At 42.8% G+C, this 20742-nt stretch overlaps 1 protein-coding gene across 2 annotated transcripts in view; it reads left to right on the plus strand.

The window, feature by feature from the left end:
• The window catches only part of LOC134339467 (collagen alpha-1(XI) chain-like), a 394099-nt gene that overhangs the window by 142899 nt on the left and 230458 nt on the right, over positions 1-20742 (plus strand). For both annotated transcript variants that reach the window (XM_063036004.1, XM_063036005.1), the window contains 3 exons: positions 14077-14220; positions 14577-14624; positions 20034-20075. In XM_063036004.1, coding sequence (XP_062892074.1) covers positions 14077-14220; positions 14577-14624; positions 20034-20075 — 234 coding nt within the window. The remainder of the gene's footprint in view (positions 1-14076; positions 14221-14576; positions 14625-20033; positions 20076-20742) is intronic.

Below are 20742 nucleotides of genomic sequence, written 5' to 3' on the forward strand. Positions count from 1 at the left end.
ATAAAAAGTCTTAGAAACTAATGGAAAAAAAAGAAAAGTAACTATAAAACTGTAGTTTCCTCCTTGTTTGGGGATGTTGATCCCATTGCAATTAATTCAAACACCTGCATTAATCTTAACACATTGTGTGTCAGTGATAACCTCAGATATTCACAGTTCAGTCGGCTGTGTGTGAGCCGGAGGTGAGCTAGACAGCGAGAACTAGGTTCTGGCATTTTGTAAGATCGTAAGACATAGGACCACAGTTAGGCCATTCAGCCAATCAAGTCTGCTTTGCCTTTTGATTATGGCAGATTTATTTTCCTTCTCAACCTCATTCTCCTGCCTTCTTCCTGTAACCTTTGATGCCCTGACTAATCAAGTAGCAATCAACCTCCACTTTAAATGTCTCAAATGACTTGCCCTCCACAGTTGTCCATGATGATGAATTCCACAGATCTACTAATATTTGGGTAAAGACATTCCTTCTCCTCTCTGTTCTAAAGGAAGCCTTTCTATTCTGAGGCTGTGTCCTCTGGTCCTGCGCTCTCACATAATTGGAAAAATCCTCTCCATGTCCATTCTATCTGGGCCTTTCAATATTTGCTATGTTTCAATGAGATCCCCACCTCATTCTTCTAAATTCCAGTGAACACAGATCCCAGATTATTCTTGTAAACCTTCTCTGGACTGCCTTCATTACTAGCATATGCTTCCTTACTTACAGGGTCCAAAACTGCTCACAATTCACCAAATGTGGTCTGATCAGTGCCTTATAAAGCCTCAGCATTACATCTTTGCTTCTATGTTCTAGTCCTCTGGAAATGGATGATAACATTGCATTTTCCTTCCTTTTTTAATTGATTCAACCTGCAAGTTAACCTTTAGGGAAACCTGTACGAGGACTTCCAATTCCCTATTCACCTCCAATTCCTGAATTTGCATCCTGCGCAGCATTTCCCCAAGGAATTGAAATATTATGCTCTCAGAATTCGGATCATCCAATCCTGAGTGTTCTTGGCTTGGTGTTTGTCTGGCAGTGGTAAAGAACTAGGGATATCTATGCAAACCACAGTCATTGGCTGTTGAGTGATAGTGTTGATGTTCCAGTGGGAAATCAGCAACACCAGCCTCTTGCAATTCAATGTGTTCATGCCTTGGATAAAGGGATGGCTGGTGAGACAGATAACCCTTAAACAGATGGTTGGTTTGCTGGGAAGATCTTTCTTTCTTCATGGGTCATTGATGTCCCTCCAAAACCACTAGAGTGAAAATAAGAAACTTGTATTTCTGAAGCACTTGACAGATGTCCCGACTGCATAACAGCCAGTGAATTGCTTTGGGAAGTACAGTCACTGTTGTAACCTTGGAAAAAATTTCAATTGGCCAACTGTGCTGGCACTTGGTTGAGAAGATTTATAATATTTTATTTGTTCACTCACAGGATATAGATGTCACTGAGAAGGGCAGCATTTATTGCCCATCCGTCTTTGCTGGTGAACTGAAGAGGCGTTTAGATGAGTCTGGAGTTATGTGTAGGTCAGACTGGCAAACAGCTTACCACCCTCCCTAAAGTGAACCAGATGAGACTGGATAATTATCCACTGATTTCCATTGTTGGGACTAGCCTGCTATTTTAAAAGTTGATTAGAATTCTGTATTTGTTTAATTATTTGAATTTAACTGTCCCAGTTTCTGTCATGGGATTTCACTAATGACAGAGCTTAATGATCCTGTCTGGCTATTAGTCTAGTAACTTAACCACCCTGTAGTCTAGTAACTTTACCATCCTGTAGTCTAGTAACTTAGCCACCCTGTAGACTAGTAACTTAACCACCCTGTAACCTAGTAACTTAACCACCCTGCAGCCTAGTAACTTAACCACCCTGTAGCCTAGTAACGTAACTACCCTGTAGTCTAGTAACTTAGCCACCCTGCAGCCTACTTAACCACCCTGTAGCCTAGTAACTTAACCACCCTGTAGCCTAGTAACTTAGCCACCCTGCAGCCAACTTAACCACCCTGTAGCCTAGTAACTTAACCACCCTGCTGCCCTACCCTTGCTTTTCTGGGTAGCCCTGGACATCTAACTGCAAATTAATTCTGGCAAATCTTGAACTCATTTATTTTCTCTGTTGATTAAACAAATCCTGTTGTACCGCAAGAATTGATAAACTTTTAGATAATTTAAAAGAATATTTTGCTTACTGGCAGTTTGTTAACTAGTCTCCAGCCAAAACATGAGAGGAAAAACAAAAGAAAAGATGCAGTTGCTTGAAATCTGAAATCACAAAGGTAATGCTGGAAACAAAGTTAGCCCTCAAGTTCTTATTAAACCTTTCCCCTCCTTCCTCAATCCTTCCGTTTCTAGTCTTGATTCCTTTCCCCTCCTTTATTAAACCTATCACCTCTTGTCTTATTTCCCCAACAATGGAAAAAGTTTGAATGTATCTGTCTCCTGCACTCCAAGCATTAAAGTCCTAGTTTGTCCAACCTCTCCCGAAATCTCATCCATCATACTTTGTCAATGGTCTTGTAAATCTTTTCTGTAATCGTTCTATTTTAATACATCTTTCCAATAACAGGGTAACCAAAACTGAACACAAAACTCCATCTGCAGCTTCACCCTATATAGACTCATCATAACCTCCCACCTTTTGACCTCAGTGCCCTGACTAATGACCAACATGGCAAAAATCTTCTTCACTACCCTGTCTGTCTGTGACTCCATTTTCAGAGAACTACGTGTGTGTGTATGCTGTACTGTATGTTACCATTGTAACACGTTATTTGAGTTACTGTCAACTTTCTGTCAGTTTGAGCCAGTCTGGCCATTCTGATCTCTCTCATTAACAAAGTTTTTGCCCACACTGTGGCTTACTGGATTGTGTTTTTGTTTATCGCACCCTCCTCTGTAAACTCTGGAGATTATTGTGTGTGAAAATCCCAGGAGATCTGCAGTTTCTGAGATACTCAAACCACCCCATCTGGCGCCAACAATCATTCCATGGCCAAATTCACATTTCTTCCCTATTTTGATGTATGGTCTGAACAACAACTAAACCTCTTCACTATATCCGCATGCTTTTATGCCTTGAGTTGCTGCCAGATGATTGGCTGATTAGCTATTAGCATTAACGAGCAGGTATTTCATGGCATATGCCGGTTATATTAAACCTGATTCTGATTCTATACAGGTATACCCAATCAAGTGACAGGCGAGTGTACTTAGGTGGCTCAACAAAGTGACTTGTGCAGAATCTGGGGCTGACAACAAACGCAGGACATTTAGGAATAATATTGGGAGACATTTGCACCTGCAGTTTTCTTCATTTATTCAGAAAACTGTCAGCTGACCAACATTCATAACTGCATCAGCAAAACAAACTGGTCATTCCTATGACATGGAATCTCCCTCCCTGCCCGAATCACCGTAACACAATTCATGAAATATCTGGGCTTTCCCTGGGATGTGGAAAATGATACAGGGAGCAGTAGAACAATACATCACAAATGCGTATCTGTCACCATATTCAACCCTGAGATTCAATTTCCTGTCAGTTTGCAAATCCATAGAATAATAACTCTTAACAGGATCAATGAAAGGTCAAGCAGAGCAGAAGAAAATAAACTGTGCAATTCAGATATAAATTTGACTAGTGGTGTGCCTCAGGGATCTGTTCTGGGACCCTTACTCTTCATGATTTTTATAAATGACCTGGATGAGGAAGTGGAGGGATGGGATAGTAAGTTTGCTGATGACACAAAGGTTGGAGGTGTTCTGGGTAGTGTGGAGGGCTGTCAGAGGTTACAGCAGGACATTGATAGGATGCAAAACTGGGCTGAGAAGTGGCAGATGGAGTTCAACCCAAGTAAGTGTGAGATTCATTTTGGCAGGTCAAATATGATGGCAGAATATAGTATTAATGGTAAGACTCTTGACAGTGTGGAGGATCAGAGGGATCTTGGGGTCCGAGTCCACAGGATGCTCAAAGCAGCTGCGCAGGTTGATGCTGTGGTTAAGAAGGCGTACAGTGTATTGGCCTTCATTAATCATGGGATTGAGTTCAGGAGCCGAGAGGTAATGTTGCAGTTATATAGGACCCTGGTCAGACCCCACTTGGAGTACTGTGCTCAGTTCTGGTCGCCTCACTACAGGAAGGATGTGGAAACCATAGAAAAGGTGCAGAGGAGATTTGCAAGGATGTTGCCTGAATTGGGGAGCATGCATTATGAAAACAGGTTGAGTGAACTCGGCCTTTTCTCCTTGGAGCGAAGGAAGATGAGAGGTGACCTGATGTAGGTGTATAAGATGATGAGAGATATTGATCGTGTGGATAGTCAGAGGCTTTTTCCCAGGGCTGAAATGGTTGCCACAAGAGGACACAGGTTTAAGGTGCTGGGGAGAAGGTACAGAGGAGATGTCAGGGGTAAGTTTTTTACACAGAGAGTGGTGAGTGCGTGGAATGGGCTGTCGGCAATGGTGGTGGAGGCAGATACGATAGGGTCTTTTAAGAGACTTTTGGATAGGTACATGGAGCTTAGAAAAATAGAGGGTTATGGGGAAGTCTAGTAATTTCTAAGGTAGGGACATGTTCAGCACAACTTTGTGGGCTGAAGGGCCTGTATTGTGCTGTAGGTTTTCTGTGTTTTTATGTTTCTAAATAGTAATAAATAATGATTGGTTGTTTTTAAATAAATAGTAATAATATGAATTGGATGTTTAATATTGGGAAACGTATCCTATCCAAGGATCAGAAGACATAAAGTTTAAATAATAGAGAATATTGTGAAGATAAATTTTACTTGGACTGTAATTATAATCTGGAATTGACCTTTGGGATGAGGGGAACTGAATGAATCAGGGTCTTCTAAAGGGAATTCCAGGAAAATTGGGGGAATGGCACTGGTATTGGAACTGGCATTGAGTTATGGACAAAATGGTCTTGTGTGTCAGCAACAGTTTTTTGATTGTAATTGTCAGATTTACATTGGTTTTTCAGAAGTTTTTCTTATAATCAGACTAAGGTTGAGATTCTGATAATCAGTTTATTGAAATTTAATAGTGTACAGTAGAATACCGGCTACTGCTTCAAGGCCGGCTCCAGATACCATTGCACCCATGAGACCATAAGATACAGGAGCAGAAGTAGGACATTCGGCCCATTGAGTCTGCTCCGCCATTCAATCATGGGTTGATCCGATTCTTCCAGTCATCCCCACTCCCCTGCCTTCTCCCCATAGCCTTTGGTGCCCTGGCTAATCAAGAACCTATCTTTCTCTGCTTTAAACGCACCCAATGGCTTGGCCTTCACAGCCGCTCGTAGCAACAAATTCCACAGATTTACCACCCTCTGACTAAAGTACTTTCTTCGCATCTCTGTTCTAAATGGACGCCCTTCAATCCTGTAGTCTAATCTATTCAGGCCTTTTAACATTCGGAATGTTTCTATGAGATCCCCATTCATTCTCTTGAACTCCAGGGAATACAGCCCAAGAGCTGCCAGACGTTCCTGGAATCATTCTTGTGAATCTTCTCTGGACCCTCTCCAATGTCAGTATATCCTCTCTAAAATAAGAAGCCCAAAACTGCAAACAATGCTCCGTGTGGTCTCACGAGTCCCTTATAGAGCCTCAACATCACATCCCTGCTCTTATGTTCTATACCTCTAGAAATGAATGCCAACATTGCATTCGCCGCCTTCACCACCAATTCAACCTTTAGGTTAACCTTTAGGGTATCCTGCACAAGGACTCCCAAGTCCCTTTGCATCTCTGCATTTTGAATTCTGAATTCTTTCCCCATCTAAATAATAGTCTGCCCGTTTATTTCTTCCACCAAAGTGCATGACCATACACTTTCCAACATTGTATTTCATTTGCCACTTCTTTGCCCATTCCCCTAAACTATCTAAGTCTCTCTGCAGGCTCTCTGTTTCCTCAACACTACCCTCTCCTCCACCTATTTTTGTATTATCGGCAAATTTAGCCACAAATCTATTAATCGCATAGTTCAAATCATTGACATACCTTGTAAAAAGCAGCGGTCCCAACACCGACCCCTGTGGAACTCCACTGGTTACCGGCAGCTAGCCAGGATAGGATCCCTTTATTCCCACTCTCTGTTTTCTGCCGATCAGCCATGCTGTTAACTTCCCTGTAATTTCATGGCTCTTATCTTGCTAAACAGCCACATGTGTGGCCCCTTGTCAAAGGCCTTCTGAAAATCCAAGTACACCACGTCTACTACATCTCCTTTGTCTACCCTGCTTGTAATTTCCTCAAAAAAATTGCAGTAAGCTAGTCAGCCAAGATTTTCCTTTCAGGAATCTTTTGTCATGTGTCTCCAGGTACACTGTAATCTTATCCTTAACAATCTATTCCAACAACTTCCCAACTACTGATGTCAGGCTAACTGGTCTATAGTACCTTTCTGCTGCCTCCCACCCTTCTTAAAATAGAGGAGTAACATTTGCAATTTTCCAGTCAGCCGGTACAATACCAGAATCTATCGATTCTTGAAAGATCATTGTTAATGCCTCCTCAATCTCTCCAGCTATTCCAGCATTCCATCAGGTCCAGGAGATTTATCCACCCTCAGACCATTAAGCTTCCTGAGCACCTTCTCAGTTGCAATTTTCACTGCACAAGCTTCACTTCCCTGAGACTGTTGTATGTCTGGAATACTGCAGATGTATTCCACTGTGAATACCAAAGCAAAATACACATTCAGTTCCTCTGCCATCTCTGTGTTTCTCATTACAATATCTCCAGCGCCATTTTCTATTGGTCCTATACCTACCCTCGACTCTCTTTTACCCTTTATATACTCAAAATAACTTTTAGTATCTTCTTTGATACTAGTCCCCAGCTTCCTTCCATAATTATTTTTTTCCTACCTAATGACCTTCTTAGTTTCCTTCTGCTAGTTTTTAAAAGCTTTCCGATCTTCTGTCTTCTCTCTAGCTTTGGCTTCATTGTATGCCTTCTCTTTTGCTTTTACTTTGGCTCTGACTTCACTTCTCAGCCACGGTAGTATCCTTCTTCCATTCAAAAATTTCTTTTTATTTGGAATATATCTGTCTTGCACGTCTCTCATTTTTCGCAGAAACTCCAGCCATTTTTGCTCTGGTGTCCTTCCTGCTAGTGCCCTTTTCCAGTCAGCCTTGGCCAGCTTCCCTCTCGTGCCTCTGTAATTTCCTTTATTCCACTGAAATACTGAGAAATTGGAATTTAGTTTCTCCTTCTCAAATTTCAAAGTGAACTCAATCATATTGTGATCACTGTTCCCTCAGGGCTCCTTAACCTTAAGCTCTCTTAACACCTCCGGATCATTGCACAACACCCAATCCAGCACAGCCGATCCCCTAGTGGGCTCAACAACAAGCTGTTCTAAAAAGCCACCCCTTAGATATTGTACAAATTTTCTCTGAGGCTCAGTGTTGGCTTGGTTTTCCCAACCACTTTCATGCTAAAATCCCCAACGATTGTCATGACATCACCCTTCTGACATGCCTTTTCTATCTGCTGCTGTAATTTGTAATCCACATCCTGGCTGCTGTTTGCAGGCCTGTATATTTTTACCCTTGCCATTTCTTAACTCAACCCATAGAGACTCTGCTGATCCGATGTCGTCCCCTTCTAATCATTTCATATTATTTCTTATACCCAGTGCCACACCACACCCTCTGCCTACTAACCTATCTTTCCGATACACTGTATATCCTTGGACAGTCAGCTCCCTATGGCAGCCATCCTTTAGCCAAGTTTCAGAGATGGCCACAACGTCATACTTGCCAATCTGTAGCTGAATTTCAAGGTCGTCCATTTTATTTCTTATGCTACGTGCATTCAAATACAAAATTTTCAGTCCAGTATTTGTTGTTCTCTGTTTTAACTGCACCATGCCTCTATTGCCCTGTAACTCATCCCACTGGCTGTGATTAAGCCTCATCTCCTGCCTGTCCTTTCTATCATCTCTGCTGCATGCTATCTTTGATTTATTTCTGTTTTCCCCTTCCTCAGCCCTGTCACTCCAGTTCCCATCCACCTGCGAATTAGTTTACACCCTCCCTATCAGCTCTATTAAACCTGCCTGCTAGGATATTGGACCCCTTTGGGTTCAGGTGTAACCCGTCCTTTTTGGACAGGTCGTACCTCCCCCAGAAGAGGCCCCAATGATCCAGGAACCTGAAGCCCTGCCCAGACATCAGTCTCTCAGACACACATTAACCTGCCTGATCATGCTATTCTTGCACTTGTTGGCACGTGGCACAGGCAGCAATCCTGAGATTACTACCCTGGAGGTCCTGCTTTTCATCTTCCTACCTACCTCTCTGAATTCTCTCTTCAGGACCTCCTCCCTTTTTCTACCTATGTCATTGATACCAACATGAACGAAGATTTCTGGCTGTTCACCCTTTCCCTTCAGAATACTCTGCACCCGATCCGAGGCATCCCGTACCCTGGCACCTGGGAGGCAACACACCATGCAGGTATCTCTATCAGGTTGGCAGAACCTCGTGTCTATTCCCCTCACTAAGGAATCCCCTATGACTACCCCATTCCTCATCATCTTCTCTTTCCCTTCTGCACCATGGAACCAGGCTCAGTGCCAGAGACCCGATTGCCATGGTCGTCCTCTGTCAGGTCACCCCCCCCCCCAACAGTATCCAAAATGAGGTAACGATTACTGAGGGGGATGGCCCCAGGGGTGCTCTCTACTATTTGGGCTCTTCCCTTCCCTGACACTCACACACTTACCTAACTCCTGCCAGCTCGGGGTGACTAACTCCTTATAGCTCCTATCTATCTCCTGCTCACTTCCCCTCATAAACTGTAGGTCATCAAGCCACAGCTCCAGATCCTTAACATGGTCTTTCAGGAGCTGCATCTCGGTGCACCTGGTGCAGATGTGGCCATCTGGGAAACTGGAAGATTCCCAGGATTCCCACATCTGACACCCAGAGCAAAGCACTAACCCTACAGACATGCTCTTTATTCCTCCATAAAAAACGCAAGGGGGTAAAAAACGAGATCCACTTACCTCACCGAAGCCCAAATGAACCAAAGCCCTACCACTGTGACTCAGACCGCTGCTTTGATGACAGTTCTGCTAGGCAGTGTCTTCCTTTTATGCCTGACCTTCCCTGTTCTCCAATTCACGACTGGTGCACCGGTTATAGCCGAGTTCCCGCAAAACTTTCCCCTTTTAAACTTCGCTCCCGGACCTGTTCGCCGCCTCCTGTCTCGGAGCTCTCCAACTCATGATTGGTGCGCTGGTTATAGCCACACATATGATGAAGAGCATAGAACACTACAGGCCCTTTGACCCATGAGATCGTACCGACATTTTAACCTACTTCAAGATCAATCTAAACCTTCCCTCCTACATCAGCATCAGAAACAGAATTAGGTTTAATATCACCAGAATATGTCATGAAACTTGTTAACATTGTGGCACGGTAGAAATCAATACATAATAATAGAGGGGGAAAAAGTATGAATTACACACATGCTTGCATGCACGCACACACACACAGACACACCACACACACACACACACACACACACACACACACACACACACACACACACAATGTATATAATCATTAAATTAAATAAGTAGTCTAAAAATAGAAATAAAAAAGTAGTGAGGTCGTGCTCTTGAGTTCAATATCCATTCAGAAATTGGATGGCAGAGGGGAAGAAGCTGTTCCTGAATCACTGAGTGTGTGCCTTCAGGCTCCTGTACCTCCTTCCTGATGGTAACAGTCCAGAAGAGGGTATGTCCTGGGTGGTGGGGGTCCTCAATAATGGATGATGTTTCCTGAGGCACCACTCCTTGAAGATATCTTGAATACTCTAGTATCCATGGTTGTGTCATGGTCTTTAAGGATGGACGCTGCCTTTAGCCAGAGAGTGGTGAGTCTGTGGAGTTTGTTGCTGCAGGTGGAGGCCAAGTCATAGGGGATATTTAATGCAAGGTTGCTACATTCTTGATTAATCAGGGCATGAAGAGATATGGGTAGAAAGCAGGAGATTGGGGCTGAGAGAGAAAATGGATCAGTCATAATGAAATGGCGGAGCAGACTCAATGGGCCAAATGGCCTAATTCTGCTGTTGTGGCTTTTATAGCCCTCAATTTTTCTACAATCCATTTGCCTGTCTAAGAGTCCTTAAATGTGCCTCATGTATCTGCCACCACCCCTGGCAGCATGTTCTATGCACCCACCACTCGGTGTAAAGTAAACATTGCCTCTGACATTCCCCCTGTACTTCCCTGAACTGTTCAATGGTCTATATGTGTTGTGAGGCAAATTATTCCCAAATTGGGAATATTTGCCACTCAAGAAGCTGCAGTGTCCATTGAGGTCTGATTATTGTGTGAGATTCTTTTCCCTTGTTGGTACTACTGGAAATTGTACCAGAAAATTTGCCACTACTTGCCGGATATTGAGAAGAATCGAGCCTCAGGAGAGCTTCAAGTTTAATGTTTTTAAATGTGAGAGAAAACACAAAATACAATTTATACTCAGCCATCCGGCGTCTCTGGGGAATGAGACTCCTGGCTGCATGATATTGTACATCACACATTGGTAGTCCGTGCATAATCCTTTAAATTGCAAAACTTTACGACAAAGTCAGGACATCAGAATCGGGTTTACTATCAATGACATAGGTTGTGCAATTAGTTGTTTTGTGGCAGCACTACAGTGCAAGATATAAAAAGTACGTTGAAATTATTGTTAGAAAAGAATTAATAAGTGATGCAAAGAAAGAATAACAAGGTAATGCTTATGGACTGTTACGGACGAAATCAGTTGGTGGAGGGAAAGCTGCTGAACGTGGGTCTTCACGTTCCTCTATCTCCTCCCAATGAGAGGAGGATTTGTCCCGGATGGTGAGGGCCGTTCCTGAGACAACACCTCTTGAAGCTGTGCTTGATGGTGACGTTGAGTAAATCAGAATGCAAACAGACCTTCCAGCCTGTCTCATCCATGTTGACCGTTGAGCCTACTGAACTAGTCTCATTTGCCCACATCTCTCTCAACTCCTATCAGTGTACTTATCCAAGTGACTTTTAAATGCTATCATTTTACCTCCTTTAATTGCTTATGGCAGCATCACCCTCTGTGTAAGGGAGGCTCACCCTCCCCAACTCCAGTCCCTCTTAAATCTATCACCTCTTGCCTTAAATCTATGCCATCTAATTTATATTTCCCCTTCCCTGAGAAAAAGACTCTGCATTCACCCGTTGGATGTCCTTCATGATTGTATGCAACTCTATGTCAAAATTATAGCCCCCCCTCTAAAGACACTTACACTTTTAAGTACCAGTGTTATACACTGCAATCTGATGTATTAAGGCTGAACATCATTAGTGTAAAATACAGCAAAAATAAATCAGATCAATAACTTTCTTCACCATCAGATGAAGTAACAAATCTCATCTCCCAACCCTACCTCTCTCCCTCCTGAACCTGGCTCAATCTCCCCATAAACCTTCATGCCCCGTCCCCTTGGTTCACCGGTAACCTCTGGCCTCTGTCCCCTGGTCCTCTTTATACTGACCACCTCCCCTCTCTACTCTCAGACCTGATGCAGAGTTTCAACCTGAAAGGTTGACCGATCCTTCCCCCCACCTCCACTGAGTTTCCCCGGCAGATCGTTTGTTGCTGTAGATTTCCAGCATCTGCTGTCTTGCGTCTTCAGTGTGGGTGCTGTTGCTAAGGTACCAAGGTATTGCTGTTGTGTATAGAAGTAAATAATCTAAACGTGCTTCTTCATGTTCACAAGAAGTTGCACAATGTTCTTGGGGAGTTTTTATCAGGTTTGTGAAAATGTTACCTGCATAAATCAGAATTATTTATCCAGTGTCTCATCCAGTGTGAAATTTGTTATTTGGAATCAGGTTTAATATCACCGGCATACGTTGTGAAATTTGTTAACTTTGTGTCAGCAGTACAATGCAATACATGATAATAGAAAAAAAAACTGTGAATATATATATCTGTTACATTAAATAAGTAGTTTAAAATATAAATGAAAAAGTGTTCAGGGTCCATTCAAAATCAGATGGCAGAGGGGAAGAAGCTGTTCCTGAATCGTTGAGTGTGTGCCTTCAGGCTTCTGTACCTCCTCCCTGATGACAACGAGAAGAGGGCATGCCCTGGGTAATGAGGGTCCTTCATGATGGTTGCTTCCTTTTTGAGGCATTGCTCCTTGAAGATGTCCCAGTTACTATGGAGGCTAGTGCCCATCAAATGACCATAAATTTAAGAAAATAAATAATTATTGGGGAAAAAAAAGAATAAAAAGGTTGTGTTTATGGTTTCGTGGAACCTTCGGAAACCTGATGGCAGTGGAGAAGAAGTTATTTCTGAACTGTTGAGTGTGGGTTTCAGGTTTCTGTACCTCTTCCCTGATGGTGGTAGTGAGAAGAGGGCTCACTGGTACCTCTCTCATCAGAAGAAATAGCAGTTAGCTGAATGGTGATGGTCCTCTGATGGTTGCCATTTTCTTGAGGCCCCACCACCAGGAGATGTCCTGGATGGTAGGGAGAGTTGTGCTGGCTGATCCTACCGTGCTCCGAAGCCTTTTGGAACCCTGTTCATTGAAGCCTCCACACCAGACTGTCTAAATGGTCTGGTCTCCAGCATAGATCGACAGAAATTTACCAGGGTGTTCAGTGACATACCAAATCTCCTCAAACACAGAATCAACTACAACTGCTGGCTTGCTGGCTTGCCGCCTTCATAATTGCATCAATGTGCAAAATACAAGATAAGCAGAAGTTTTCTGTGCTCCGAGTACAATTTTTAACACCATCTGGCCTCTGCTGAATTCTGCTGTATTCATTCATTGATAAATAATCAGGATGGGAATGTGTGATGAAGTTCAAAAAGAATCAGGCAAGGGGAAGAATGATATAGCTGTTATTTTTGTATTTTGCTGGCAAGAGCTTGAGAAGGCTGCGCCAGTAATCTGTGTCACTATATCATCGGCCAAGTAAGGTTAAAGCCGAGCCAACTGAGTAGTGAATGTGAAATGTCTCCTTGAATCTGGTGAGGAGCGAATGGTTGACTATTCAACAGTACGAGATCCTGAGAAGATTTAACAGTGTGGCAGTGGAGAGGATGTTTCCTTTAGAGGAAGGATCTAGAGCTAGGGTCACTATTTAAAAATAAAGTGTCACCAATTAAAACGGCTAGGTGGTTTATTTTTTTCTCTCTCAACAAGTCCTGAGAGTTTGAGGAACTCTCTACCTCAAAGAGCAAAGGAAGCAGTCTTTGAAATCACAGTTGAAATCCACCAGAGCAGAAGGTCTGAATGGCCCTCCTCTTCTCCAGATTGTAGCTGGGGTACAATCCTTACTTCTCTCAAAGCAGCGACACTGATTGACAGGGAGGTAAAGTAGAGGTTTGTCACACTTGCCTTCATCGGTCAGGGCAATGAATACAAAAGTTGGGACGTTATGCTGCAGCTGTAGAGGATGTTAGTGAGATCATACTTGGCATATTGTGATGCCTATCCATAGGAAGGATGTCATGAAATTGGAAAGGATGCACGGAAGATTCACAAAAACAGTACTGGCAATGGAAGGCTTAGAAAGACAGACTGAATAGGAGGCTGTTTTTTTTTCTCTGGAGTGTAAGAAGCTAAGTGTAGAAAGGTATATATGGTGAATGTTCACACTTTATCCCAGGGTAGGGGGAGTTCAGGGCTAAAGGGAAAGATTAGAGCTGAGAGGGGAAAAGTTTAAAGGGAGCCTGAGGGGCAAATATTTCCTCAGAGAGTGTGGTAGATAGATGGAATGAGCTCCTAGCGGAAGGAATAGAGGTGGGTACAACGATAGTGTTTCAAAGACTCGACCCTTGGATGGGTACATACTGTAAATAGGATGGGGTTAGGAGGATATGGGCCAATCAGGGATTAGCTCTGGATGGCATGGGCTGAAGAGCCAATTTTGTGCCATGACTCTGTGATCCATATATTGATATAAACGTTCGTGTCTTACAAAATTCATTAAGCCTGGAGGTTTAGTTAGTGCTGCGATCCTCCCCTGACCCTTTTTCTCTTCCTGTTCTGCTGCAGACGATGCGGGAGGAGATCATTGGGGAGTCGGAAGATCCCATCACTGATGATCACCATGAGTACAGCTGGAATAACTACAATTACTACGACAGTGGGTTCCAGGACCCATGGGCCCGAGAAGACCGTGAAACACAACAGCCAATGGTACGTTTGAGACCTTCTCCAATCCAGCCTGACTACAGAAAATCTCTGATCATTGGCAAACATGGCAGACCTTGGTGTTTCTCGAACAGCAGGTTTTCCGGACAGTTGAATGTTATTTCTATTGATACCCTGACATATTTAAAATTGTCTTTTTTTCGATGTTACTCTGCTGTAAGTTTTTCAGTGTTTATACGAACAATTGGAAAGCAGATGGTCTCACTCGGTCACAAAGCACGTCAGACTCTGTGAGAGTCATCAGGGCAGAAGGTTGGGGACTGGTTGTGGAGAGCAGTCCCTGGCTGTCTGGCTGATTTTTGCCACCCTACCCTCATTCTGTTTTTTTGTGCTATTTCCAGGAGCGGGGCCCGAAGGGCGAGAAGGGGGAGCCTGCGATTTTCGAACCTGTAAGTATAAGAAACTTACCGTCTATACCTGGGATCTTTCAGATGCCCCCCTTCACTTTGCCAATGCCACCCTCATCCCACTCACTGAGTTACACAGCAAGGAAACAGACCCCTTTACCAGGTTGACCAAGCTGCCTTCCTGAGAAAGTCCTACTTGCCTGTTGTGCTTTTACTTGCCTTTACCACATCCTCTGGCAGCTCGTTCAAAATACTCGTCCAGCTCTTTCTTCAGAGGATGTCCAGACTTGCTAGTAATTTCCTAACCATCGTCCTTCCCAGATTTTGGTCTGTTGCACCTACTACACCTCTTACACCATCCTTGTCTAACTTCATTTGTCAGAATGAACAACTTTTCAACACTTAAGCAAAGTTTGGTTAGGTACAAGGATGGTAGAGGTATGGAGGGCAATGGTCCTGTGTACGTTGATGGGAGTAGGCTGTTCATATAGTTTACGTGGGCTGATGGACCCAAAGGCCTGTTTCTGTCCTGTACTTTTCTATGATTTTATAACAAGAACTGACTCAAACCGGGCTTCCAGTAGAAAGTTTTCAGATAATCAGCCTTTCCATTCTTGTCACCCTCAGTTCCTAAACTCTGCTTTCAGTCAATGTCAGAGTAAATGTATTATCAAAGTATGAATTTGCCACCATATACTACCTTGAGATTCATTTTCTTGCAGGCCTTTACAGGAAATTATGGCAATACAATCGATTTTATGAAAATCTATGCAAAAACAAAAACTGACAACAAAGTACAAAAGAAGCCAAATTGCACAGATATTAAACAAACAAATAATACTAAGAACATGAGTTGTAGAGTCCTTGAGAGTGAGTGTGTAGGTTGTGGAAACAGTTCAGTGTAGTGGTGAGTGAAGTTATCCACACTGGTTCAGGACCCTGATGGATGTAGAGTGATAACTGTCTTGAGCCTGTGATGCATTCAATTTTGTAGGAATGTTCAGGATAATGCACCTAAGGTGCGTAGTTTAATCAAATCTTCATCACTGAGTGTCACTCTGTCTCCTATTGATACAGCCCAAGGAGTGATTAATCATTTGACACAATTCTCAAAATGTTGACGATCTGAAAATACCAATAACTGATCTCAACCAATATTACATTTATCTCAATAGTCTGGTCTCCTGAGTTTTTTTCTGGCTCTTTCCATACATTTTTGTTCCGTTGGCTCTGTTCGGCAGACTCTGATGTATTCTCAACCTGACTGTGCTTACACTTTCCCAACAAAGCTCAATGCAGACTTAAGGAACAACATCTCACCTTCTGATTGGGCTCATTACAGCTTTGCAGACTCAAGTTCAAAGTAAATTTACTATCAATGTACATATATGTCGTCGTATATAACCCACAGATTCATTTTGTTGAGGGCATACTCAGTAAATCCATCATAGAATAACAGCCATAACAGAATCAATAAAAGACTGCCCAAATTGGCTGTTGAACCAGTGTGCAAAAGGCAAAAAACTATCATCATCATCATCATCATCATCGGGTGCCATGCCCAGTTTGAGCTTTGACTGCCATGGCCCACCCACTCCTGTTTCGGGTCAAGTGGATCAATTCATTGGTATTCATCTCCAGTTCTCTGGCTGCTGTCTCCATCATCATTTGTCTTTACCTTCCTTTTGCTTTCTTCCCTTCAGTTTTTCCCATGATTATCGTGCATTCTAACTCTTTTTCCAAATCACATGTCGAATGAAGTTACGTTGTCTTTTCATGATCTCATACACTATTTCTCTTTTTGTGCTTGCTCTGTTCATGATATCCTCGTTAGATATTCGTTTCATCCAAGATATTCTTTGCATCCTCCTCAAAAACCACATGTCTGCTGCTACAATTCGTTTCCTCATGTTACTAGATATTGTCCAACATTCTGAGCCATAAAACATAACCATAAAACGACCTACGCAGATACAAAAAGAAAAATAACAATAATAAATAAATAAACAATAAATATCTAGAAACATAGAAACATAGAAAATAGGTGCAGGAGTAGGCCATTCGGCCCTTCGAGCCTGCACCGCCATTTATTATGATCATGGCTGATCATCCAACTCAGAACCCAGCCTTCCCTCCATACCCCCTGACCCCTGTAGCCACAAGGGCCATATCTAACTTCCTTTTAAACATAGCTAATGAACTGGCCCCAACAGTTTGCTGTGGCAGAGAATTCCACAGATTCACCACTCTCTGTGTGAAGAAGTTTTTCCTAACCTCGGTCCTAAAAGGCTTCCCCTCTATCCTCAAACTGTGACCCCTCGTTCTAGACCTCCCCAACATCGGGAACAATCTTCCCGCATCTAGCCTGTCCAATCCCTTTAGGATCTTATACGTTTCAATCAGATCCCCCCTCAATCTTCTAAATTCCAACGAGTACAAGCCCAGTTCATCCAGTCTTTCTTCATATGAAAGACCTGCCATCCCAGGAATCAATCTGGTGAACCTTCTTTGTACTCCCTCTATGGCAAAGATGTCTTTCCTCAGATTAGGGGACCAAAACTGCACACAACACTCCAGGTGTGGTCTCACCAAGGCCTTGTGGTGAAGATTCCTCGTAAGGTTGTGGGGACATTACAATGATGGGGCAAGTGAAGTTATCCCCTTTGGCTTAAGAGCCTGATGCTTGAGGGGTAGTTACTGTTACTGAACCTGGTGGTATGGGTTGAAATTAGACGTTTCAGCTAGGCATCTACCGATTCAATATTCATAGCTTTTAGAATCACAGGGTCAGAGAGAGGTGCAACACTTCCTCATCAATTAGTAACCACTAATTCTACCCAAACACAATTTACACTCAGTGGCTCCTGCACCTAATAAGGTGGCTACAGAGTCTATGTTTGTGATCTTCTCCTGTTATATCCCAACCAACTGAAGATTCAACGTGTTGTGTTTTCGGAAATACTCTTCTGCACCCCACTGTTGTAACGCAGGGCTATTTGAGTTACTGTTGCCTTCCTGTCGGCTTCAACCATTCTGGCCATTCTCCTCCGACCTCTCTCATGAACAAGCCATTTTGACCCACAGAGCTGCCACTGGCTGGATGTTTTTATTTGTTTTTCACACCATTCTCTGTAAACTCTAGAGACTGGTGTGCTTGAAAAACCCAGGAGAACTGCGGCTTTGGAGAATCTCTAACCACCCTGACTGGCACCAGCAATCATTCCACAGTCAAAGTCACCTTGGTCACATTCTGAAGTTTGGTCTCAACAACAACTGAACTTCTTGACTATGTGTGCATGCTTTTATGCATTGACTTGCTGCCACATGATTGGCTGATCAGTTATTTACATTAACATGCTGTTGTAGAGGTGTACCTAATAAAGTGGCCACCGAGTGTATTTTCCCCACTTTCCCAACCTCTTCCCCAAATTCTACCACTCACCTACATTTTAGGGACATTTTAACTCAGCAAATTTCACATTTTTGGGATCTAGGAGGGAAATGGGGCACCGGCAGGAAACACACATAGATACAAGCAGAAAATGCAAACTCCATACAGACAGCACTGCGGGATGAAGATAGATCTTAAGGAAATGGCTTCCCAAGCTGCATCATTGCATCACCCCTCATGTTTTTCTCTCTCTGGTTTTGTGGAACGTCATCCATTTTCATTGCAGCATTTACTGTTCACGCCCCTCTGCATTATTCCTTCCCCCAATGCCACCACACATATCCTGGTCTCCATCCTATCACCACCTTCCCTTCACCTCCCGTTTCTTCCTCAACAACATTGCAATTGTTTCTTTTCTACCTTTTCCAAGTCTTGTGGGAGTTCACCCACCTGAGATGGTAACTCATTCTCTCTGATTGACCTGCTGAGTAATTCCAACAGTTTTCTGTTTTGATCCTCTGTTCCTCAGTAGTTAGAGAAAAACAAAAACTTAGCTAAATGATTCCTATTTATCCCCTTCCCTTCACTACCCTACTCCAAATATTTGTCCTATTCTAACCCACCCCTGCATTCACCCTTCTCCAAATCCTTACAAATTATATCTTCAAAATTTCAGAGATGAGCAACAGTATACCTGTTCTGGTTAGAAAGTAAACCACAATTTAAAAAATGTAGCTTCTCACTATCTTTTTGCTTTAATTCAGAAGACAGATGATGATATTTGACATACAGTAGACATTAACACTTGGCAGGGACACTCTGACCAGTAGCAAGCAAAGGAATGCCAAGCCAACATGTGTCTTTAAGCTTTCACATGCTGACATCAGGAACAGCCATTTCCTGTGCTTTCCTTTGACAGAAGGATTGCTGATAGTGCTGTTAGCCAAATGCATGGCGGGAGACATGCTAAAAATTGCCACCACCTTAAATAACCTCCAATGACTTAAGAAAATTCAACCATTTTGAATTCTACCTGCCACTATGATGGAATTGGCCATTAAAACTGAAATATTCCTAGCTTAAAATAATGCTCCAATAAGATAAAACTCCTGACTTCACAATCTACCCTATTACAGTCTTGCACCTTATTATCTCTCTGTACTGCACTCTCTCTGTAACTGTAACACGTTCTTCATTCTGGTTTGTTTTCCCTTGTTCAACGTCAATGCACTGTTGTAATGAACTGATCTGTATGGACTACAAGCAAAACCAAGTTTTCTGATGGACCTCTGTGCATGTGGCAATGATGAACCAATTTACCAATAAACCAATTCCTATTCATGAGCATTTAGTACCGAAACTAAGAGCTCCTAAATCCTAAAGATTGAACCCTGGAAGGCGAGGAGGTGACTGCAGTGAGTCATTGCAATTGTGATTTGTATATCATCATAACACTGAGGTGCACTGAAAATCTTTGTGTTGCATGGCGTTTAGACAAATCATTTCAAAACGTCACTGCATTGAGGAGAAAACAATAACAGAATGCAGAATGAAGTGTTGCAGTTGTAGTGAAAGCACAGTGGAGGTAGTCAGTAAGTTGCAAGGCTGTGCTGAGGTAGACAAGTTCAGCTTTCTCATACGGGGGTCTATTCAGGAGTCTCATTTCAGCAGGATAGCTGCATACCAGCTTAGTGCTAAACACATTCATGCGTTTTCTTCTTCTGCGCAATGGAAATGGGAGAATTTTATTTATTTTATTTAGAGATATAGCGCGGTAACAGACCTTGCATGTAATCAATTCCCCTTCTAACACATATGTCTTTGGGATGTGTGAGGAAACTGGAGCTGTCAGAAGAAACCCATGTTGTCACAGGTTAGAATGTATAAACTCCTCACAGACAGTAATCAAAATGAACCCAGGCCACTAGAGTTATACTAACCGTGAGAGAATGAGAGAACGATTGGGATGGGAGGGGTCTTAGGTTATGATATCTGCTTTCCAGAGCTAACAAGAAGTAGCTGAATTAAAATATTAACATTTTCCTTTGTTTCCTTTGAAGGGAATGCTCTTGCCTGGACCTCCAGGACCAGTAGGACCTCAGGTGAGCTATCTGCAGCTTTTAGGATCTCGAGTTGTATGTCATGTCTATAAGTGAGGACAAGATCTCTTGTGGTTATAAATGTCTAAGATTGTGATTGTTAAGCTAGTGGGATCTGGTAGGGATACCTTACCTCAATCTGCCACTCAAAATCATCTTGTACATTTGATTGGTTACAATCATTCCTGTTATACATTCAGATTAAATGCTGTGTTCTGCACAGGAGTCCATGATGTGAGAGGCTGTTCGTTTGTAATACTTGCTGGTGTAAGCTCGCCCGTTGACCAAGGTGAATTTGTACGTTGCCCTCACGTACTATTGGCATTGGTGCAGAAGGTTTAGTTCTGGCTTCCTGGATCGAAGTTTTCATCTGGTGGGATCAGACCAGTTAATGGTCTTCAAATTTACACAAGCACACACAAAATACTGGAGGGAAATGAGCAGCTGATATTTCAAGACAAGGCCCTTTATTAGGACTCGGTCCATAAGTCCTTCCCCAGCCTCACTTGTCACTGGAATATTCTCCAAGCCATCTCCGCACATCTTCAGTTTTCTCACAGCGTAGAAGGAGGCTATTTGGCCCGTCTCTGCTGCCTCACAGACCAATCCAATTTCCCGCTATTTTTTCCCCGTATCCTATTTTCCCTTTAATTCTAACTCCAAGCTTTGA

Source organism: Mobula hypostoma, chromosome 29 (assembly GCF_963921235.1).
Source record: "Mobula hypostoma chromosome 29, sMobHyp1.1, whole genome shotgun sequence".
Classification (NCBI taxonomy): domain Eukaryota; kingdom Metazoa; phylum Chordata; class Chondrichthyes; order Myliobatiformes; family Myliobatidae; genus Mobula; species Mobula hypostoma.